General features: G+C 39.2%; 1 protein-coding gene across 2 annotated transcripts in view; it reads right to left on the reverse strand.

Moving 5' to 3' along the window:
- Positions 1-22,259, reverse strand: part of extl3 (exostosin-like glycosyltransferase 3) — a 40,702-nt gene that overhangs the window by 11,659 nt on the left and 6,784 nt on the right. Inside the window, exons 1-3 of one of the 2 annotated variants that reach the window (XM_007255471.4) lie at positions 18,930-19,026; positions 4,912-7,552; positions 2,307-2,434 (exon numbers count right to left, since the gene is read on the reverse strand). In XM_007255471.4, coding sequence (XP_007255533.2) covers positions 2,307-2,434; positions 4,912-7,053 — 2,270 coding nt within the window. In that variant the 5' untranslated portion in view covers positions 7,054-7,552; positions 18,930-19,026. Of the gene's footprint in view, positions 1-2,306; positions 2,435-4,911; positions 7,553-18,929; positions 19,027-22,259 lie in introns of those variants that run through there. The other variant, XM_007255470.4, reaches the window with a different exon arrangement.

The raw sequence follows: 22,259 nt of genomic DNA on the forward strand, positions 1-22,259 counted from the left end.
TATATCGCATATTGCCTTTCAGCTAAAACTATCATGATATTAGTTTTGATCCATATCGTCCAGCCTTAGTAAGCATCCTATGTCACATCAGATGCAATTAACGCAATATACTCCTATAGCGCTTTTCCACCAAAAGAACTCTGATTCTTGAACCAGTTCCGCTTAGGCTTATAAGATCTGTGGTGTTTTCACCAGTTGTACGCAAAACAGTTTCCACCAGTTTTAGTGGAACCGTCAAAATATCACTTCATACATCAACATAAAGTGTTAAATAGCAGCATTGCTCCTGACAAATAGACACGCCCATAGATGTCGCAACGGTTCGTGCTAAAGAATATACAATCGGTGCAAATGAATGTTCCTGCTTTCGGAACCTACTTTTGTTGGTGAAAAATGCGGCAAACCAGTTCAAAATTAGGTTTGCATACCAGAACGGTGCCGGTTCCATGCCGGTGGAAAAGCACTACTATATTCATTAAAGAAAAAAAAAAAGAAAGAAAAAGAAAAAGTTTTACACCGACAACAGATATAATGAGGCACTGCAATCATAGCTGTAACAAACGTCTACCACAAAAATGCACTTTAGTTTCCTTTTTGCCGCATGTCTAGTGCTTTACACAAGCAGGAAAAAAATCTCCAATCTCCAATCTCCTTTAAATATTCAGACAGTAAAATAAAATTCAAGTGCAGAAGGTGTGAAATGAGGTTGGTTTCCATGGAAGCAAAGTAGACTTCGGACATTTTCACACGTGAAAGTCTAGACCGAGTCCACACCAAGGTTCATGTGTTTGTTACACTGCATATATGTGTTTCAGTTAGTTTTGGTTTCAGACTGCAGTTTAGTGAGCAGACTCAGGAACTTTACTACATTCTGTCATCATCACTTACATCTACGTGCGCTACATCTCTGTACTTTTCTGTTTTAATTGATTTGTAGAATGTTATGAATTCGGCAAGTTGCTTTGCCAGCTGTCTGAAGCACACATCCCTTCATGTACATGCGCTCCTCAACCTCATAAAATCCAGAGTGCTGCAAGTACAGGGACCCAAATATAACACCAAACATTAGTTGATAAAACTGACCTCATTACTATAGCTACCCACGAGGATACGTTTGTGGTGTCTGGACTAGGGGTTGGCATCATATTGCGATACTGTGATCCTTTGATACTCAATATATCACATGAATATTCTGTATGATACTTTATGGCATCTGTGTTACTACTAAAGAGGATAAAATACTTCTAAGTAAACAAATACCAGGAATCATGGATTTAATGGTGTAAGTTTTACAAAATTTGAGATCCAATATTCTTCACAGGTTTACCACCCTATTCATTTAAATAGCAGTAACTTTAGTTAAACTAACTAATTTATAGCTAGGCACATAAAGCTTACAGAAAAGTGCTAAAAAACAAGATGCTTCAGTGTATTAAGACTAACATGCTTATCGAATTAATTAAATAAAAAAATACTGGAAGTAATTTTCCTCTAATGTCATTAGTTCTTTCCTTTACTAACTGTTCTTATTGTGTTCCACAGATAGAAAGGTGAGAAAATCCACACCTACGTGCTAAAATAATCCCACTGGAACTAAACGTGTTAAATATTTGTGCTTACCACACAAGTGGAGCTGTGCATTCTCCTAAAGACAAAATTAATTATTGATGCTGGTTATTCTGTGGAGTCATAGACTGTATATAAAGATGGACGCCGTGTCGCCGTTCCCATTCATTCAATGAAAATGAAGCCAAAATCTTCTGCCATTTTGGCGATTCAGAGACCAGAGTCTGCGCAGTAGAGACCAGAGGAGGGAGAAAGGCTGTGGAGAGACAGCCTACTCATTTAAATAACCCCGCCCCTGAGGGCTGCCTCGCGGTCACAGACTGCAGAGCGGGGCGGAGCGGAGCTGACGGTCTGTTATTGGTCCCGCCCATAAGCAGCCCTTTTACAATAACCACACCTTTTTTTAATAGAGCCGAATAAAGTTTTAAACACCGAATTCTGTGGGGATATAAAAATTTGACAATATAAGCAGAGGTTACACTAGCTGTTGCATTTAAATAAAGGAGGTAGAATTACAGTATATTAGAAAAAAACGTGATTGAAAGTTGTCTGTTTTGCCATTGAAACCTATGGGGATGGGTGGAGTTACACAGCTTTCTGCAGCCGAACAGCAGGGGGCGCCCGACCTGTGGTGGCTTCACTTTTAAGAGACGATGCTCTGTCCAGCTATATACAGTCTATATGTGGAGTAGACTAAATCATAAATCGTTTATTAAATAAACATGTGAGGGGAGCCTCACCTGAACCCAAACATAATTTCATCATGTCGAAGGTGAGCATCGTCATCAATGGACAAGATGGCTTCAGTCTCCACCGCGTCCCAGGGAAGGAAACGATTGTTCAAGCTGTTCTTCTCTGTCCGCACCACCTGCAAGCACAGGGACATCCACTGGGTCAAAATGTCATACTGATACACTAACAGCGCAGATACTGCTTTAAAGAAGAAAACCTTTAAAGGTGTCCACATATTATACATTCTTTATTACATTAACAGGATCAGTCATATGAGGTGAAACATTTGCTCTTGCAGGCCTGATACATTAAATTATATTTGGCGGACACTGTTCTCCAAAGTGACTTACCAATAATGATGTGCATTAGAAATAGAGGACATAGAAGTTCAAGGCAAAAAAAGTTTGACAGGGCCTAAAGGAGGTCAAGAGGAATAGTGGAATAGTTAGTTTGTTAAAGGTGTTAGGAGAGTGAGGTGTTAGAGGTGTTAGAAGAGTAAGTGCTCTTTAAAGAGTTCTGTCTTCAGGAGTTTATTAAAGATAGTGAGGGATGCTCCTGATCTGGTAGTGGAAGGTAGTTTGTTAGAGGTGTTAGGATAGTCAGTGCTCTTTTAAGAGCTCTGTCTTTAGGAGTTTAAGAAAGATAGTGAGAGAAGCTCCAGATCTGGTAGTATAAGGTAGTTTGTTAGAGGTGTTAGGAGAGTAAGTGCTCTTTGAAGAGCTCTGTCTTCAGGAGTTTATTAAAGATAGTGAGAGATTCTCCTGGTCTGGTAGTGTAAGGTAGTTTGTTCCACCATTGGGGAACTCTGTATGAGAACAGTCTGGATTGATTTGTGTGAATTAGGAGCCCAGCGACCAGGAGGTAACATAAGCCTTTAGGAGTAAGTGCAGGTAAAAGGGTGCCTACTCTGTCATCACCTTGTAGACAATTGTAACAGCTTTGAATTTAATGCGAGCAGCAACCATTAGCCAGAGGAGCTCAAGGATTCTAATGCATGACTCAGCAAACACCTGGCAGAAACACTCCTTATAACATCAGTGTAAAAAAGAGCTTAGATAAGGGAAAAAAAAAAAAAATTAAAACCAGTCTGCTGCTACCCAAGCCTGTGCATGTTCTGTCCGAGCCAAAACAGACCCGATTCAAACTGGGCGCCTGACTCTGACTTAAACCCCACATTTTTAGTAAGTAGAGCGTTAAAATCTTTTTAACTATGATTATGTACTGTAGGTACCTGTACTTTCTGATTTCTGCCTGGGGGTCAAATCCCCAGGCAATGCCCCTTGCATAGATTGTGGTGTGGTGATTGACCGATGTGTGTAGCTTTTCATTTTAACTGTGCGGAAGACGGCAGACGAGTGGAGGAGCTGATGTGCACACTGTGCAGGCCAGATCAGCATAACATTCTAACTTTTTTTATAATCACAGTATGATTTGATACTTTGCTATACTGTGATCATCACAGCATAGCTTTTTGGGGGGGGCTGACCAGACAGGATCCAGGGAAAGTGGTGGGAAATCTCAGCCCAAGCCGGTCCGAGCTCGAATTGACCATCCGGTCAGGCTCTAGCTCAGGCAGAGAAATTAAACTCGGAAATGAACGTATGAAATTATCGAAAGAGACTGAGCGACAGTTTTTTTTTTTAATTATTAGTGTACATGTAAAGATTTGTGGTACACAATACTTAATTTAGTGTTGTGTTAAAACCCACCCACTGAACAGCAGTGCTGCGCTGTCATAATATCACACTCCACTGATTACATAAAAGTAACTATTTTATGCAGATTTTATGTTTTCAACACCATAATCTCAAATCATAACCCCTGATAAACATCCATAATACGCCTTCGTAATTTATGGGAAGAAAATATATTTTTTATATTTTCATATTTTTTTGCTCCACAGTCATAAATCAAATCAATTAGACATGATTAATGAACACATTACAGTCAGTCATCTCTAGTGACTGAAAGCTTTATCTCTAGGATGAAATGACCGCTTGAAGTCTGCGATTTATAGACATCAGCACCAAGTTTCTACTGGTTTTGACTTTGGCCAAAAAATTTCATACAGCCAAAACATCACAAGTGAAGCTAAATATAGAATATGGGTTCTTTAAACAACAAAATTAATACTGATTCTGTACATAGCTACCTTCAAAAGAATAATATCAGAGGTTAAATAATTCTGTTCACCCTCCATGTTCACAGCTACTTAAGCAAATAGAGTGGAGGCGTGAATAAGATTCCAGAAGAGTTGAAAAGATTTATTGCAGTCAGACAGCATGCATTTTTGCACGGTTCAGAATTCCATTTAGGTTTCCATTTCCAAACACAACCTTTCCATGCTTTTAATGCTTATCTATTTCCAGGAAAAGCAGAATGAGAAAATGGCTTGGCTTATACAGCTGAACATTTTGCTTCACAGTGGAGAGACAGAAAAATAAAAAGTGCTACAGGAGGTCAGGCAGCATGACATCCATTTCCACATTTTTACAACAGAATAATGACAGAATAGGGAAACTTTTCAAGTTTGTTTGCCAGCTCTGTCATTACAAATGAAGTAATGCAAATTTTGACTATTTCTTTGTAAATAACAAGACAAAATCAACTTACCACAATTGGCAACCCAATGTCTGGCCAGAGGAGGTCATCTGAGGGTGGTTTGGGGGAATTCCAGACTACCACCACCTTGTTGAGATAGGGAAGGCCATTCAGTCTCTCCAGGGAGTTCATGAGTACCTCCTCTCGCTCGTATGTCAGCATGACCACTGTGAACTGCTCTCGTGGGACATTTCCTCCAAGCGCTGCTTGAAACTCCTTTCCAGAGCCCCCAGAACCTCCACCAATGGGACGGAATCCAGTTCCTGAGCCAAGGAACTTTGCCTCAGAAGGAAGAACGGGGTCCAGCGGAGTGTGGGGGAACAGATGGAATGGTCCAGGGGCTCGATTCCAGGTTCGATAGACATCCGATACCGTGTATGTGAAATTGCGCAAATACCTTGGTGAAGCATAAGGTGGCTCTGTCTCTACTGGTCCAAGATCCAGGTCACCGTTGTCGGCCAAATTTGCATCTGTTCCTGCCATCTTCCCAGCCTTGTGGGGAATCTCCTGGGCAGGTTCTTCCTTAATAGGGGCTGCTGGTATCTGAATGCTAGTTCGGACACTAGCCAGTATGGTGTTAAAGATACTCTCAGAGGTGGAAAAGTACGTCTCCCATAAGAATCGTCCCTGACGTCGCATGGCCAGCAAGTCATTATCCGAGAGACTGCGCAGAAGAAAGTGTAACTCTGTTATTCGAGGCTTGGGCACCATAATAGCTGCCTCACTCCACCGAATAAGCTGATGATATGGCAACTTTGAGTGGTCGCCGAGCACCACAGGGATTGCCCCAACTTCTAGCGCCTCAAAAAGACGCATGTTGACCCCTGCAGATGCCACGACTTGTCCATCACCTGGAGAGATCACCAAGGCAAACGTGGACGCTTTCAGTACCTCTAACCGATCCTCCTTTTCCCCACACAAAGCCCACTCAGTTGGCAAGCTGGGCTTTGGTCGGTTTTTGCAGGTAAACTCTACAAGTACCTGGTCTAGGTGGCTGTCCTGCACAGCTTTGAGGGTGCCAATAATGCGGTCGTCATAATCGGCAGGCGGGTCTCCTTCCATTTCTTCTTCAAAGGACTGTGGAGGTGCTTCCAACAAACTGCTCCTCAGGGATTCCACTTTTTCTCCCTGAAAGGTGAAGAGATACTTCCTCTTCACTGGGACCTGAGGAGGCACCTCCAAAAAGTTTGGCTCAGAAAGAGCATGGACCAGGGGAGACACCACCAGGTCAAAGCCTTCCCGGTACTGTCGCTCCAGAAAGGTAGATTGTGCTACGGCTGCTCGGCCTGTGCTTACATTGTACAAGAAGTTCTGAGTTAAGGACTTTCTCGACAGGTGGATAAGCAGGTGATTATGACCATCCAACCTCCAGTACGGCAATGCCTTTAGCTGCTTTTCTAGGTCTAAGGGGGAAGGAGGAGGAGATGGTGAGGAGTCCAGTATCTCTCCAACAAGCACCACATACAGACATGCAATACTTGGATTGTCAGTAACGTAGACACTACTCTTAACAGATGATGCAAACGCTTGTTTGACCAATGGGTCAATATATTCACCCCAAGGATACGACCCTGTATCATACACATAGACCGGAAACCCGGATGTAAGTGGACACCGGGCGTAATCAAAACAGGTGTGCAAGCGGCAGGACTGTACGGACCTTGGTGGGGGGAGTCCTGGGTCATCTTTGTCTGGTAATAATCTGACTGGCAATGATAATTTTGGCTGGTTTTGTGCCATGAGTTCCTTATAAGAGTGTTCTGTCTGGCTGATGACATTTTTGAGTTGTAGTAAGTCCTGTTTGGCACTGTCGATACTGCGCTTACAGGCTTCGATGCGCAGGTTAAGACGTGCTATCTCACCGTTGAGCTCCTGCCGCTTGGCTTCCAGCTGAAGCAACTCTTCACTCACAGATTCCCGAATCCGACACAGATCTTGGACATGCTTTGCTTCGCACAGTTCACCACCTGGCCTCGGGCCAAATATGCGTTTGTCTGGCCCCACTGCCTCATCAATCGTGGTGAGGTAGTAGTGTGCAATGAGTGGGAAGAAGACCAAGATGAAGAAGAGCATGAAGCTGAGCCAAGTCAGCCGGACCCGCCGAAGCACCCACGACTGGCTGCCATTCCCCACGACGCCTCCGTTACGCTGCATCGTCCAAATGTCACTCTCCACCACACCAAACAGGTAAATTAAGTTGTTGGAGAGATTCAGCAGCCATAATGCAATTTTGCCTGCACTGTGTATGCACAGGTCAACAGAAAACGGATCATTTCTTGCTTTGTATTACATTAACACATTGAAAAAATAATAAATCTAGACCTTCACTTTGGTTTCAAATAAAAGAAAACTTCATTTTCAAGAGCATATGGTCCACACATAATGCCGTTTTGCTCTGTGTTACGTAAGTCCACTCCAGAACTATCCAAGGGTATAAAAGGGGCCTTTGACAGTGGCAAGAACAGAGTGCCCCTTGCTGAAATCCCAGCTGAGGACATAGCTCATGTGCATTTTCTTGTGTGTCATTATGTTTGTCCGAGTCGTTCTTCTGCACAGTAGGACCCCCAGGAATGGGGGCTATGATAAGGCCTCTGGCCAACTGCTGGCTGAAGGACTAAGGACCATCTACCATGCCTTTAATCCAGAGTCCAACCTAGAAAACAAAAAGGGATATATTAGATATTAGGCAAGTTATTGAAAGTAATAGATATATACACAGACATCTCACTTTGTTAACCTGAGATGCAAATTAAAAAACTGTAGTAGCCCATGGTACAGAAATGGTAAAAACAGTAGAAAATAAATCTAATAAAACACAATGTCTGCAGGTAACAAAAAAATGTTTTTAAAAAATTACAATAAAATAAGGACTACAAAAAAGGTGTTAGTCCAGTGCAAACAGTAAAGCAGATGAAGTGTCTGATATTATGGATAAAGTACCAAGCATATAAGAGTGAAAGTGAAAGTCTCCCAAATCTGATTTTCTCACAAAATCTGATGTTTATTTCTAACTGTTCACACAATGTCTTTAAAATATAACCCAAGTCTGATATGGGTCTAACCATGTACTGTGTAACTGACGCAGCTGCGCAAAATAGCTTCACGTTAAGTTTCACTTTAATCTGTTTCAGAATCACAAAAGCTACAAAAGAATTTATATTGACAGCTGAGAGGAAAATCCCTGGAAATTTTTATTTGCATTTGCTGAAAAAGGATATGTTATTTAGCCACAGACAGTTAGACCTCTCTTTAAACTTTATTTTTAAGCTTCTTGTTTTCCTTTGTTGCTGCATCCATGTACAGTGGCCATGTTCTGAGTTCTGCCATTTTATTATAAACATTGATTATTTTTCAATTATTTTTCCTGACATGATCAAATCAGGGACATCAGTCAAAATATTTAAGCACCGTTACCTTATTATCCCGACAATCAAACACTTAACAATTGTTTTTCTGTCTACTCATGGCCAGCATTCCTTCTCCTCATGGATTTTTTTAAACCTCAGCTTGATGTAAAAGATACATGAATTCCGATCTGGCAGTTCAGACACAGTTACACAGGCCAAATCGGATATGTATCAGATCATAAACCCACATATTCAAGAGGCCCAAATCAGAATGGAACAAATCAGATTCAATGTTTGTTTGCAGTGTGATCATTATCGGTAGAATATTTTGCTAGGGTGGGTTAATAGCTATGGGATATGACATAATAGCTGCTGCATATTAAGAGTGCAGGATATTTATCAGAACTAATTCACAAGCATTATTTCTAGTTGCCTTCCTTTTGCATCATCCATCGCCTACATTGTCTTCCTCTTCTGAGGTTATTATTTTTAAACGGATACTAATGGCACCTGTCTAAACTGTCTAGACATTTATCCAAGCATACGTTTGTCAAAATACAGAAACAACTGCCAAAGCCTGGAGTTTGACAAACTAATCTGACTTTTAAAAAGCCTGAGCATTTTTGCCTTTTAAGATGGAGCAACCCACTCAAATCCACCTTAAATTTCGGCAAGGGAAACAGGAATTATCTCTAGTTTCCACATGGCTCACAGATTTTATCCATGTACGCTTTAGCAAAATCCAACAGAGACTTAAGTCGGGAATTATGGGCTCGGGATGAGCAGATGAATTTTTCTCTAATGGAGCAGCAGCTTGTGACATGGCGGCTGCACCTGCTCCCCTGCTGGACTGCATGGGAGAGAGCCACGCAGCCTCACGAACCTCATTACTCACACCACACACAGCGTCCAGAGCACACACGCAGAGCGCAAGATTGCTCAGCTTACACAATATAAACACTCAAGAGTGACCGTAAATAATTTACAATGCTGTAATTTACATATAATCATTTTATGGTACTATGCACATCAACAAAAAACAACCTCATTTGTTTTAAATGCATTTTACTTTGGTTTCAATCCCAGATTGACTTTCTATTGAGTTGAACTGTGAGTTCGTGATTTTAAGTATTGTTTAAGCTGTGAAATGAGACCTTTAATATGTATTTAGCAAGATGAGACTCTAGTGTAGTCCAGTGTTTATTAAAAAAACGTTCTTCACAGACCTCTGCTGTTTTATATCAGTTTGTTTTCTTTTTTTTTTTAAATCCGACACCATTCTTGCATCTTGTCTGAGTAAAAATATTGCAATATCAGCTTGATATGAAAAACAAATAAGCATTAGTCACAGGTGATATGATTAATGCTATGATGGGAAAATGCTCAATACTTCAACAAAAAGAAACACTCATGATAATCAACACCCAGTGTTAGTTTGAACATACAAAAATCCTTTTGGCTTCATTTTCATATTGAAATTCAATCACTAAATAGTTAAAAACTCTTAAAAAATGTTACACAACCAAGTTACTGAATATTTTAAACATGGCCTCATTTACAATGTTCTGAAGAGGAAACATCACAATGCGCCTAAAATAGTCAACGGAGGGAAACGGAGCAGGTACATAAACCTTCCCACTAGAGTAAACCTACATAAACACAAAACCTTAATGCAACATTCTATAATAATTACAAGATAAATTATAAAAAAATTACTTTTATATAAAATTATAAAAGCAGCCTTTAAGGAAAATGCCACTTGTTGAAATAAGTCTTAATGCCACCAATGGCTGCTATTACAGGCTTTGTAGGCAGCATGTAGGCTTATGAATGCTCCCCTTCAGTAAAGTGTTCCCACACAGGTTATTGCTAATATTCATATACGTATTAGTTTTTCTGCTAGATATATTCTATAAAATGTCCTGAAATTATAAAACTTGAAACAACAAAAAAAGGAAATGGAGACATGATAACTAATGCAGTTTCCATGAACCTAACACAGAGAAATAAGGAAACAGATAGCGATAGAGATAAGATAGAGATAATAAAGAGTAATGCTCAAGTTTGACAGTTAAACAATCACTACATAACCTACAGTAATACAAAACTTTTTAAACACAAAAAATCAAAGCCATCCTCAATAATATAAATGCACACACTGGCACTGGCCCTACACGTCTCTGCAGATAGGCAATTCATGACACTGAAGACTCAAACTATTCCTCCATGCAGTGTTTTTTTTTATTAATACATAAAATTAAAAGCCATGTCAAGACCACAGAAAGCCAGTGATTACATGTGATTAGAAAGGTACACAAAGAAAAGCAGCAGATTTCTATACGTTTCTATTACTGCCCTGTACAATTTTATTTTTCAGCTTAAAAACAGACCGTTTGTTAAAAGACGACCAAACTAAGAAGTGATACAAACATAATAAGTGATAATCCCAGTAATTATTTTATTTTTTTGAGAAAGTTACCTTAATTTATGTGAGCGCATCTAGCTTTCGGCAGCAATCCTATCCACTGAGGTAAAAACTGTAATCAGTAGGTAAAAGATGCACTATGCATACCGTATTTTTTGTAATATAAGGCGTATGGTATTATAAGGCACATTTTATGCGACTCTGGTGATTAACAGAAGTGTTGTCAAGTTTTCCTTCCAATTCATCAGGTCTCGCTAAGCTAAATAAGCTAAGTAACAGTAAGATTAGATTTCAATTTTTTCACTAAAGCTGGAGCATTAGCAGCTGACCACTAGCAGGTTATACTAATGCTGCTCCAGCAGTGCTATCTGGGGTTAGCAGCAGGCTACAGGCCAATAATACTCACGGCACGGAGTTAGCGCTTAGCGCAGTTAGCTGCTAATGCTAATACTGCTGGAGAACTAAACTGAAACTCCTGTATAAAGCTGTACTTTAGTGGAGTGGCTTTACTGCTCCTTACAACCTGACTGGTAAAATTCATACATAAGTCGCACCGGATTATAAAGCGCACTGGCGATTTTTGGGAAAATTTAAGGATTTTAAGTGCGCCTAATAGTGCGAAAAATATGGTAACTGGATCTAAATAAAGTTTACAACATTTTTAATACAATCCAAGTTCACTGTTTTTCATCTCATATGTGATATTTCCTAATTCAGAGTGTGGGGCTGCCACAGCTTCTGAAACATTTCACAGGAAACAGTGTCTCACATAGGTTACTGGAGAGTTAATGTATATCCACATCAAGTTAGACTTTAATTTACCCAGAGGAAGAAAATTATCAGAGTACAGTTTGTTTTTACTAAGAATTCATAATATTAGAACCAGAGTATTCAATTGTTTAGTACAGAGCAGCTTTGAAAAAGCACAGAACTTTCAGTACACTGTGTAATGCTATCACAGCTGGCTGGCAGGGCTTAAGAAACGATAAGTGAGCTGCATCATTAGATTAATTATGTCAGAGTAGGGGTCTTAGAGTTTCTCCTCAAGAACCCTTCAGTTCAAACTCTCAGCACACTGGAGTCAGTTAATGATGCTTCTACAACCCTTGACATCCCAGGTGTTCAATCTTGGGAGATACTTAAATCTTTACTAATCACAAGACTCTTTATAAGACTGCAATAAAGAACAGCTTCAGCAACCTGAAATTAAAGCAACGCATTAAGAAATATGTTAGTTGACTTCTTCCATTGTTTGAAACAGAGATGCACAATTTTGGAAAAAAAACTGAAAATTTCAGTTTTTCAATTTTCATACATAGGTGGGCAATGTTATAATGCTGCATCAATTGTATCTCAATTAGCTTTACTGGGCATGCGTCTGAATTTTGTTAATCCGACCTCTCACTGTAAAATGAATACCCATTTAATCCTGATATTCTCAGACTAGACGTGGAAAACACATCAAAAAAGTTAAGATTTTTGTTCCTCAAAAGATTTCTATTCTAGGTTCCCCATACGGCATCTTTACATAAAGATGTACAAATATAGAAATTGTTGGCCAAAGCCAATATCCAACATTTTCATGTACATTGAAATCATATTGGTTTTGGCGATATATCTATATGCTGAAAAATACCAAACAAAGCTGGCTGTGCGACAACAGTTGGCAAACACTGACAAAAAGAGAAATATTTTAAATTATTGTTTGCAAACAGTTGGTTGAAAGCTAAACTGGTATGCACATTGTTTTTTAAAGGGAAAACACCTTTTATTGCTAAAATACTACAAACACATAAAAATAACCATAATCCATGTCCATTTGTCTGATCTTGGTAGATCAGACAAACATAAACAAAAGCTTATAATTGTGCAAATACCTGCCGAAACCTTAAAATATTTAAAAAATTGCTCCTCAGGTGCTCCACTTGAAATCCTGTGCACCGGTACTCAGGTTACTACCTTTAAATGTGGCATAATTGATGTGTTTCTGTAGAATATGGTATGGAATGTGCATTGTGTTATTATATTAAATTCACCATATTGCCCACCCCCAAGCAAATTTGCTGTCTGGATTCACAGCCCTGTGACTATATGCAACTGTGAGAAATAGACTGACAGTCACCATATCTATTCAGGTGGTTTCTGCGCATCTTGGTTGAAACTGAAAAGATGGTGTATTGGTTGACCTAGATACAAAATGAAGATGGAGGGTAATCTAAAACTGAGCAAACATCAGACATAGCCAGACATTCTGACATGGCGTCCCAGACACAAAATGACTTCATCACAACAGGGCATGATTTTCAATGTCATAAATGAGAACATGTCATTATATTGCATGTACTTATTAAACTAAAGCAGTTCATGTGGTGATCACAAAGTGTCATGGGCTGGATCAGGGGTGTTGTTCCATATCTTCAAAGGGCTGGTGTGGCAGATGATTTTCATTCTAAACTACCTGATTCATCATATCTGCTTCTGCTTGGCTGCAATAAAAACCACCAGCCATGCTGGACCTTTGCAGATAAGGGTTGACATGTCTGGGAATGATTATGAAATATTATTATTTTTTTATTTTTTTATTTATTACTTATTTTAAGCTTGAAAGTTTTGTTTGCTGGGAATTAAGGCACTTTTCTGATTATCTCAAATATTTTAATATATTTGGATTTTTAACACTACAGCTGTAGTAAATATAATTTCAAAGGCAATCTTGAGACTCTTAAATCTTTAAGAGGCCATGCATTAAAATCAAGTGTTAAAGCTTGGGAAGTGAAATAATCAGTCCTCAGTTGACACAACGTGTTTTTTTTCTTGGGAAATGTGCTTATGCTTATCTGAACACTTTTGTGAAAATGACTTTCCCACTTAACCCTTATTGGCCAGTGAAATCACACATCAGACCAGCAGAACAGCCAAGGCTGTGTGAAGGAACAGGTGGTTAGAAACTGGTTTGTGTGCAATGGGGAAAAAATAAACTGTAATATTTAAAAAGTGTGAAAGTTCCTTAAAAACCACAAAACAAAACACTTTTTTTGTACTGAGTAGCTATTCTTTTTCATTTTTTTCTCCAACTGGTCCTTGCCTTCATCTTATAAAACATGACGAATCACACTCTCTGTAATAAAGTTTGCAGTGGGATCAGTGTTCCTACAGCACTTATGTTGTCCTTGATATGCATAATAAAGCACAGGTTATTGATATTTCACAAAGAGCTAGATTGGTTTGGATAGTTAATAAATAAAATAATCATTTAAAAAGTGTTTTTGATATTTACTCATGTTTTCTTGGTCTGATATTAAAAAGTTTGTTTGATAATCATAAAAATAACAGTATGACAAAAAAGCAAAAACAAAAGATATCTGCAGAGTGCAAATACTTTTTCACACCACTGTAGGTACCATCCCCAACGCCTCAAAGTAGTTCATCATATGAGGAATAGGAGGAAATTCAGAAACATTATATTATATGTAGATGCAAACTGTTCTAAAAACCTCAATCCTGAATTGAATATTTAAAAACTTTCAATTACTTGAAACAAAGTGGTTGTGGGATTAGAAGGACAAAAATACAAAAATAAGAATCCTTGTAGACTAGCAGGTTTGCTAACATTAGCAGTAGAGGTGTGCCAAAAAATCGATTCACATAAGAATCTTGATTCTCATTTACTACGATTCAGAATCGATTTAAAATGTCCCAAAATCGATTCTGAGGGGAGGGTTTTAGACTGATTTTGGGCTGGGTATTTTTGTTGGACCTGGCAACCCTGGGGATAGCGCTTGTCCTTTCAAACGGAGATCTTCCAGACACACACAGAGCGTAGGTGTTTGAGAATCACCGGTAAGATGGCAGAACAAGCACTATATTACATTAGATTAACGTGTGGTTTCAATGTTTTATGGCAGAATGCTTCATAACAAGCATAAAAAAGATCGCTAGTAGTTAGTTTCAGTAACTGTTAGCTAGCTAACTAGCTAACTTTCCAGTTCCACCTTAAATAACGCTACAGGTGGCAGCGGGCTGCAGCATTTAAGGCGGAACGGAAAAATACAATAAGCTAATCAGAGCTAATTTCAGCTCCTCATCACAGAGGAATTAAGGAATGGACCATATGAATTAATTTCTCCACCTCCTGCCCCCTTTCTGAAGAAATACAACGACCTTAAATTAACTAGTTAATCAGCAGCTGCTCCTGAACTTTAGCGCTCCACTGCTATCATCACATCAGCCCAGCAGCGTCACCTACACACCACCGCTAGTAGCCTGGTAATAAAGCAGTGTTATTTATTATTTATTTATTGTTCATTAACGTCATTGTGATATCCCAGTGATTCCTCTGTCACTGAGGACCCACATTCCTGCACATTTTATTGTTTTTGTAACACATTACCTGCTCCAGGACCAGTGTATATTATGGAGGGTTTTTTTTCAATAAGATTCATAAGCCAGAAGCAGAAAATTTTATAATTCAAATCGTTTTGAATCAAAAATCGATTTTGAATCGAATCGTGGCCCCCAAAATCGGAATCGAATCGAATCGTGAGATAGTAAACGATTCCCACCCCTAATTAGCAGCTCTGTGAACCAGTCAGTAGCATTTAGCCTCACAGTTGAGCCCAAACACAGCTCATTCCTGTTTACTGAACTAAATCAGAACTGTAAAGCAAACGACATGTTATTTTCACCTTTTGCACAGCAGTTAGAATAGTGCCTCAGTTTGCTGAGGGTTCTGGTGGTTCTGCTTCTACACAGCTCTCTACATGCTCATTTTTTAGAGTCAGTATGTAGTGTGGTTATGTACTACAGGAAAAAGGTAAAATGTGGCTAACCAGTAAAGGAAGCTTATACAACACCCATTAGCACAATGCTAACGATTTCTTTCAGCTCACAAATGTAAACAGTAGGTACATTAGGTCACAGTTGGCATTAGCCTGCTGCACAGTGGGCATGAGGAGGATATGAGTTTAGCTGGGATGGTGTAAAAGCTTTCCCGCAGCAGGAAGATGAGGAGCAGCAGGCCCAGGCTGTGAACTGGCAGCCATGTGAAAGGTGACGAGCGCAGGGTCAGGGGGAGCGGAACACCACCTGGTACAGACTGCACTGGGAGTAGACCGTGTGCTTTCTGATAGAGAGAGGGGGTAAGTGAGAGTGAGAGAGTGAGCGAGATAAAAACAGAATCAAAACCACACGGAAAAATGAGCACAGATTCCCAAAGTATGGCAATGAGAAGAATCGATCTACACTCTGTAAAAGTCAAAAAGCCACAACAAGTAACAAACAAGTTTTCCCTCAGGATTTTTCTATTAAATATTTAAAAAGTTCACCAATAGTCTTGGGCAGACTTTTTAGACCCAAGTATAGTGACCACTGGGGAACTGTGAAGATCCAGCTGAGAGGTGTGAAACTGAACTGTGGAGCTCAGAGTGTAAACAATCTTGAAAGGGTTGCCTCCCTCGAGCAAAAGAAATCTCTTTTTTCTTTTTTTTTTACTGCTACTGCTGCATTTTTGGTTGTGGGTAATGTTGCATGCATGTTTTCTATTTTGTGTGGTTGGTGATAATTGTTAGCTTTGTTGTGTTGCTCTGCCTATAGAGCTGTGCGTAGAGCTCTACGATTTCCACAATGTGGAGAACACATTGTCCAGTTAGTGGTGCTAAAAATCTTTATCCTTCTCCATGAGACGTTTTCGTCTTACACATTCTACCTAAGAATGTTTTTTTAGCAGGTTTTTTTTTATTTTGCCATTCTTCTACACCTCATACTGAATAAAATTCACTACTCATATTCAATACAATTGTATTTTTTACCTTGCTTGAATAAATATATATATCCAACCAGACAAACAGACAAAGAATAAACCATTTACCTATTTGTCCCTGCTATTGCTTAAAATATCCTCTACTCCTAAGTTAAAGAAAAGACTGAAACAGAACTTAAAATAAACAAATCATCATTTGGTGTGAACACTAAGTGCTTTTTTGTTATTCTCAGGCAGATTACTTCGGTTGCCAAATATTCAGTGCATCCACACTGGCAATACACTGGCAAGGATCTTTTCTGAACACTGAGTTCTGAGAAGATCCCATTAATGTGATTGGGCTGGTATGGTACAGGGCAATTTAACATCCATTAAAAAACAGTTATCGTGACAGGCCTAGAAGTGCATCTCACATTTTCAGGAAATTAGGTGAAATTGTGGAGAGAGCAATAGCATAAGACAGAAAAAAAGAGACAGTCAGAAGAGTGCTAGAGGGATTGTTATAGTAGAAAAGTGCACAGTGCCTTCTAGCTCTGGCACTCGATGTTGTGAAGATCAGACTGAAGCTAACTGACCATCAGCTGGTGTTTAGGCAGCGGTGTGAAAGGCAGAGCAGTGGGGCCTGACCGCAACACTCTCATTCACAATGAATGAATATTTCATACAGTACTGCCAAACATTCAGCCACCTCCGACACTGCTAACCAAGGTCTGAGACACAAAACACACACACACACACACTATTTTTAATTACCTCTACTCCTGCTGTAGAGAGACAAGTGCAGGAGTGGAGGGGGGGGCAGCTGTAGAGAGCAGCAGAGGGCTGGGCAGCAGCTGCTAGTTCTGCCTCTCTCTCCCTCTCCCTCACATTTGAGTTCAAAGGGCCCCTAGGGTCCTTCTCTACGAGGTAGACAGCAAGAAGAAGCTTTTCTGTTGTTCGTACACCCATCTGCTGTTTCTTCTCTGACTTTACTTGACATTCTAATGGACTTGCATCAAAAGGAGCTTAAAGGATGAGCTGTTCCATTTGGAAATGTATTTCCCTTCTCTGAGGACTTTAAAGCTTTAGAAATGAGATGAGAGCTGAATAACTGCCCAACTAAAACCTTAAAGCAGTACTCTGGTAATTTTCAGAAAATCAAAAACAACCAAAAATTCCCCCCACTTACCCCACATACAGCAAAACAACAAAACCTGTTTTGGGTCTAAGAACTGCTACTTTACTTTTTATAATGGTGCTACAAGGATAATATAGCTAACTTGTAACGAATGCATATGTACACCAATTAGCATCATGCAAACAGGACAGCAGGGATGCTACGACTTTTTAAAAGGTGCCTCAGAATGAAAACAAATACTAATCCTGGCATGGTTGAATAATAAGAAATACAATAAAGGAGCTGACATACTGTGAAAAACATTGTCGTCTCCGCCTTCTTCTTGTGTAAATGCAAAACAGCCATGGCTCCTTACATTTACAGCACCAAAGTGTACATAAACCCAGCCCAGGGCTGTTAGATAAATCATACTTTTATTGTTAATGCAATATGAGCTTTCACACATTGTAAGAGCGATGATAAATTCAAGAATAACATCAAACTCAAACTGCATTACCTGTGAGCAGCAACAAAGCGAACTCTCCACTCTGCAGACTACTCATAATCACGTGACAAAACAACAAGGCTGGAGGCGAAGCGAGGTAAAGGTCCATAGTGAACCTCACAGCAAAATAGATCTGGGAAAACCTGTGAAAAATGAGTGTAGCCAAGCAAAGTGCTAAATAACCTTTAATGCTTCATGCATTTTGGTGCGTTTAGGTTTATGCCTGTGTGAAACCAAATTAAAGGGAAAAAAGTAAACAAACTTATCGACTGATTCGGTGCAAAGAAACAAGGCCAAGGTGTGAAAACACCTTCTTCATTTTAATTTATTGTGTTTTGCATCAATATTGGGATATCCAACAGAACTATTGCACTTCACATTTCTCCATATTGTACTACCCTAAACAAGCCCATCAGCAAGAGCCTTGCTAGCCCTAGTGAAAATAGGTGATACTATAAAGCAATGGAAAAGCCCTTAAATTTTTATTTTAATCATTGAGACTCAAGAAATCCAAAGCAGGGAAAGCAAGTGGGTGCAAGGCTTAAAGCTAACTGAGCTCAATAATTAGAACATAAGCATCAAAAGTTGATCATGGGCATCAAATATTAGTCACATATAAACAAACCTCACGAATACAGGTTTAGAAAAACACTATTTATACATACTAATGCAGAACAGAGTTGGAAACTACATGAGCCAGTTGTAACCAGAGTCAGAGCTAAAGCCAGACTACCCACTTCCATACAGGCTATATTTGAGGTTAGGAACAGATTGTATAACCGTTGCTTTAACTAACCGCAAGCAGACTTGCTGATGTGACGTCCGACACTGTACGACACTCTATAATCTATTAACACAGACAAAACTCTGTCTAGCTGAGCACCATCACTCACACTTACTTTCTGGATACTCTGAGAGCAGCTTTAACTGCAGTTTCTTCAAACAGAGGCACCAGATGGAAGGCTGATATTTTAGGATTGTGGGTCCATGATGAGTAGCATCAGGGGTCTATTTAGGAAGCTAATTACAAGAAGGCATGCCCAGTTCTAAAAGCTGTAGCGAGATACTGGGACAGAGGACAGAGGGTGTAAAGAGCCTGTTTGGTACAGAATTAGAGAGCGGGAGAAACCCGCCCCTTAGCTCCTCCCATTACAGGCAAGGACTGCAGCGTGGATAACAATGCTGGCGTTTGTGGCTGCTGTTAGTTCTGTAGTTTAGAGATAAACAAACACAAACAAACAGTCTAGTCTGGAGTGGGTGAGCCAGCCATCCATTAATGACATAGATGTGCAATTGCACACAAACAGCTTGTTTAGTACCTGGAAAGAAGTATGGACAACTGTATGGAACAAAGTGACATATGCGGAGGGCACACGCAGTTTAAAAAAAACAAAAAAAAACAACAACTATGGAACCGTGTCACACACGCAGAGAGCGAGCAAAAAAACACAGATCATTCAAATTCATTCATTCTCTCAAGTTCTCACGATGTCTGTCTCTTTCACTCGCTTGCTCTCATTTGTGCTGTCTCTCCCTCTCTCTGGCTCACTCACTCTGTCCTTCAACCACTTGCTCTCTTACTCACACTGTCTTCCACTCTCTCTCTCTCTCTGAGATATTATAATACAGTAAAAAATGATCTAGTCTGCCAGACCTAAACCACACTACACTATTATTACACAAGAACACTAGGAAATTCCAGCATTTAAAAAAAATTATCATGATTTTAATTAATTTTTAAGTCATTGACACCACTAATATAAATCTGCCAATCTAATGTTGATATTTCCTAAAAGGAACTCTTAAAAGCTAAAATGCATCCAGCAATATGCTTTGGGGAAAATGTTTGTAGTTAAAGCAGTCAATACTTTGATTTTATTCTTAATAAAGTGCCACAATCATGCTCATTGTTTGTTCATTCCAAAAGTATTGTAGCCTCTCCTGGTGACAGTATGAGATTACTCATGTTGGCTGTTAAATAAATCTGTTGTGTGAGAATAATGATCACTTAGAAAAAAGTACCGGAAAAAAAGTGTTGTTTGTGTTGTTTTTACCAAATTCAACGATAACTGGCCCTACTTGACTAATTACATATGTGGGCTCAACCAGTATGAAGTCTTTCCAACAGTAAAGCAGTGGAATTGTGTTTTCTGGAATGATGATGCTTCATTAAATACTTCTGGAGTGAGTTGGTGTGTTAAATGCAATCAAATCCTCAAAGCAATTCTCCAAAACTTAGTAGAAAACCCTCCCTGAAGAGTAGAGAGAGCTACTCCAACAAAAGCAGAATAAACATGATTTTAATAGCCTTGATTTTAAGAGAAACTAATTAATGAATGGATTAATGAGCAGATGTCCCAATACTTTCAGCCATATGGTGTTCCACATAACCCTGCTTTAACAAACACAATGCTTTCCTCTGTACCTAAACAGAAGCAGGAGCTTATACACAGGCCTCTCTCAGTAAATGTGTGCTCTTATTGGATTCATTTTAATCAACTTTTTACTCATAAGGGAACAAAGTCTTGCTAAGACAAACAAAGGCCCACTTCTTCAATCCTCTCACACAGTATAGAAAAACCAATAACACAGATGTTCCTTCCTATGAATGAAGCAAATGGAAAGAAGAGGAACAGACAAATCAAGCACAAGGTTGCACTTTCAGTTGATCAGTCTGGAACACGAGACAGTCTGGTCTACTCGTCTTTATGGAAGTGATTAAACTGTTTTCCACAGTGTATCAGAATGCTGGCAGGAAGAGCAGTTCATATTTGGAAAATGTTCTGCTCTGAGCTTCCATAAACCACATATCAAACGTCTCTACTATAGCAGCTACCAGCACTATCAGCAACATTGATCTGAGGCTACAACTTTGAACACTGAAACATCAAAGTGCTTTTACACTTTTTAAACTCCCATGTTAGAACATTCTATCTATTTAGTATACCACAGTTATGAGTGACAACATTAGCCGATAACGCACTGTAACCGAAGCTTGAAGCAGCGCTTACAAAGCAAAACCAAACGCAATATCATTAAACACCACTGGGAGGCGCAGGATCCTATAGGCACAGGGGAGAAAGGCCATGTTTTCAGGCGGACAAAGAAGGACAAAGAAGCGGCGCTACACATAAATAAGCCCAGCCATATAAAAATACGCATTATTACACACATCATCAGCCACCAGTATCAGGAGTTGTTATTATTAAAATAAAAGCTTGTGTGTATATATTTTCAAGGTAATATTGAGTATTTTAAGCTGAATGTAGGGTGGACCCTTGTAATTCTGCATGTCTTGCCGAAGTAAACAAAACTCAGCCTTTGGCCTCGTGCCTACGACCCCACCACAGCAGTGCCAATATGACAGGTCATAGCACTTCCTCTCGTGTATTACTGCTTAATTGAACAGACCTGTGTGAGGAGGAAGCAAGAAAGTAAATACACAAAGAAAGTCCTGTATTCTGGACTAGTGCACAGATTAACAAGTAACTGCACCAATGACTACTTCTGTGCATGACTGTAGTAATTATCTGGGTAACATACCAGGTTAAAACTACACCTGCAGAATCTTTTTACCTTGGAGTAAATCTAATGTTTGAGTCGGATCAAGGTCAGATCACATTCTTATGACATTCAAACCACTACAGTTTGTTTGGGAGCAGACTGAGACAACCTACACTCGCAGGTCTTGACGTGGTCGTTTTGTTTCATATTGAGTGGAATTATTTCATACACATCTGCCAAACGAATCACATGAAGGGTGAAAAAATAAACATACTAATAGTGCTTCCACAATTAAAGTTTGCTACCTAAAAGTGAACAATATGGCAAACATTTTAAATGTTTCATTTTTCACAGTATAGAATATGTACCATGCTATTCAGACTATCTAATTCTAAAATACTAAATAATTATTAAAGTATTCTTATTACATAGAATGTTTTCTTCACAATTGGTTATGCAGTTTTCATGAGTGTTTTCCTACTCTGGGTGATATACCTCTAAAATATCCTCACAATATTTCAAGGTATTTTTGCTATAATATTCTTGCCCATATGACATTTAAAATCTTAATTTTATGACTATACTACTACAACAAAATAAATATTAAAAGTTTTATTTAATATAAATATTTTAGTTTCTCTATTTTTTTTTAAACAGTAACTTACCAAGAACCTACTTTTATGTAACAAAAAAAATGTAACAACAAATAATTACCACTAAACTAA

The sequence above is a fragment of the Astyanax mexicanus genome, chromosome 1 (genome assembly GCF_023375975.1).
Source record: "Astyanax mexicanus isolate ESR-SI-001 chromosome 1, AstMex3_surface, whole genome shotgun sequence".
In the NCBI taxonomy this organism is placed as follows: domain Eukaryota; kingdom Metazoa; phylum Chordata; class Actinopteri; order Characiformes; family Acestrorhamphidae; genus Astyanax; species Astyanax mexicanus.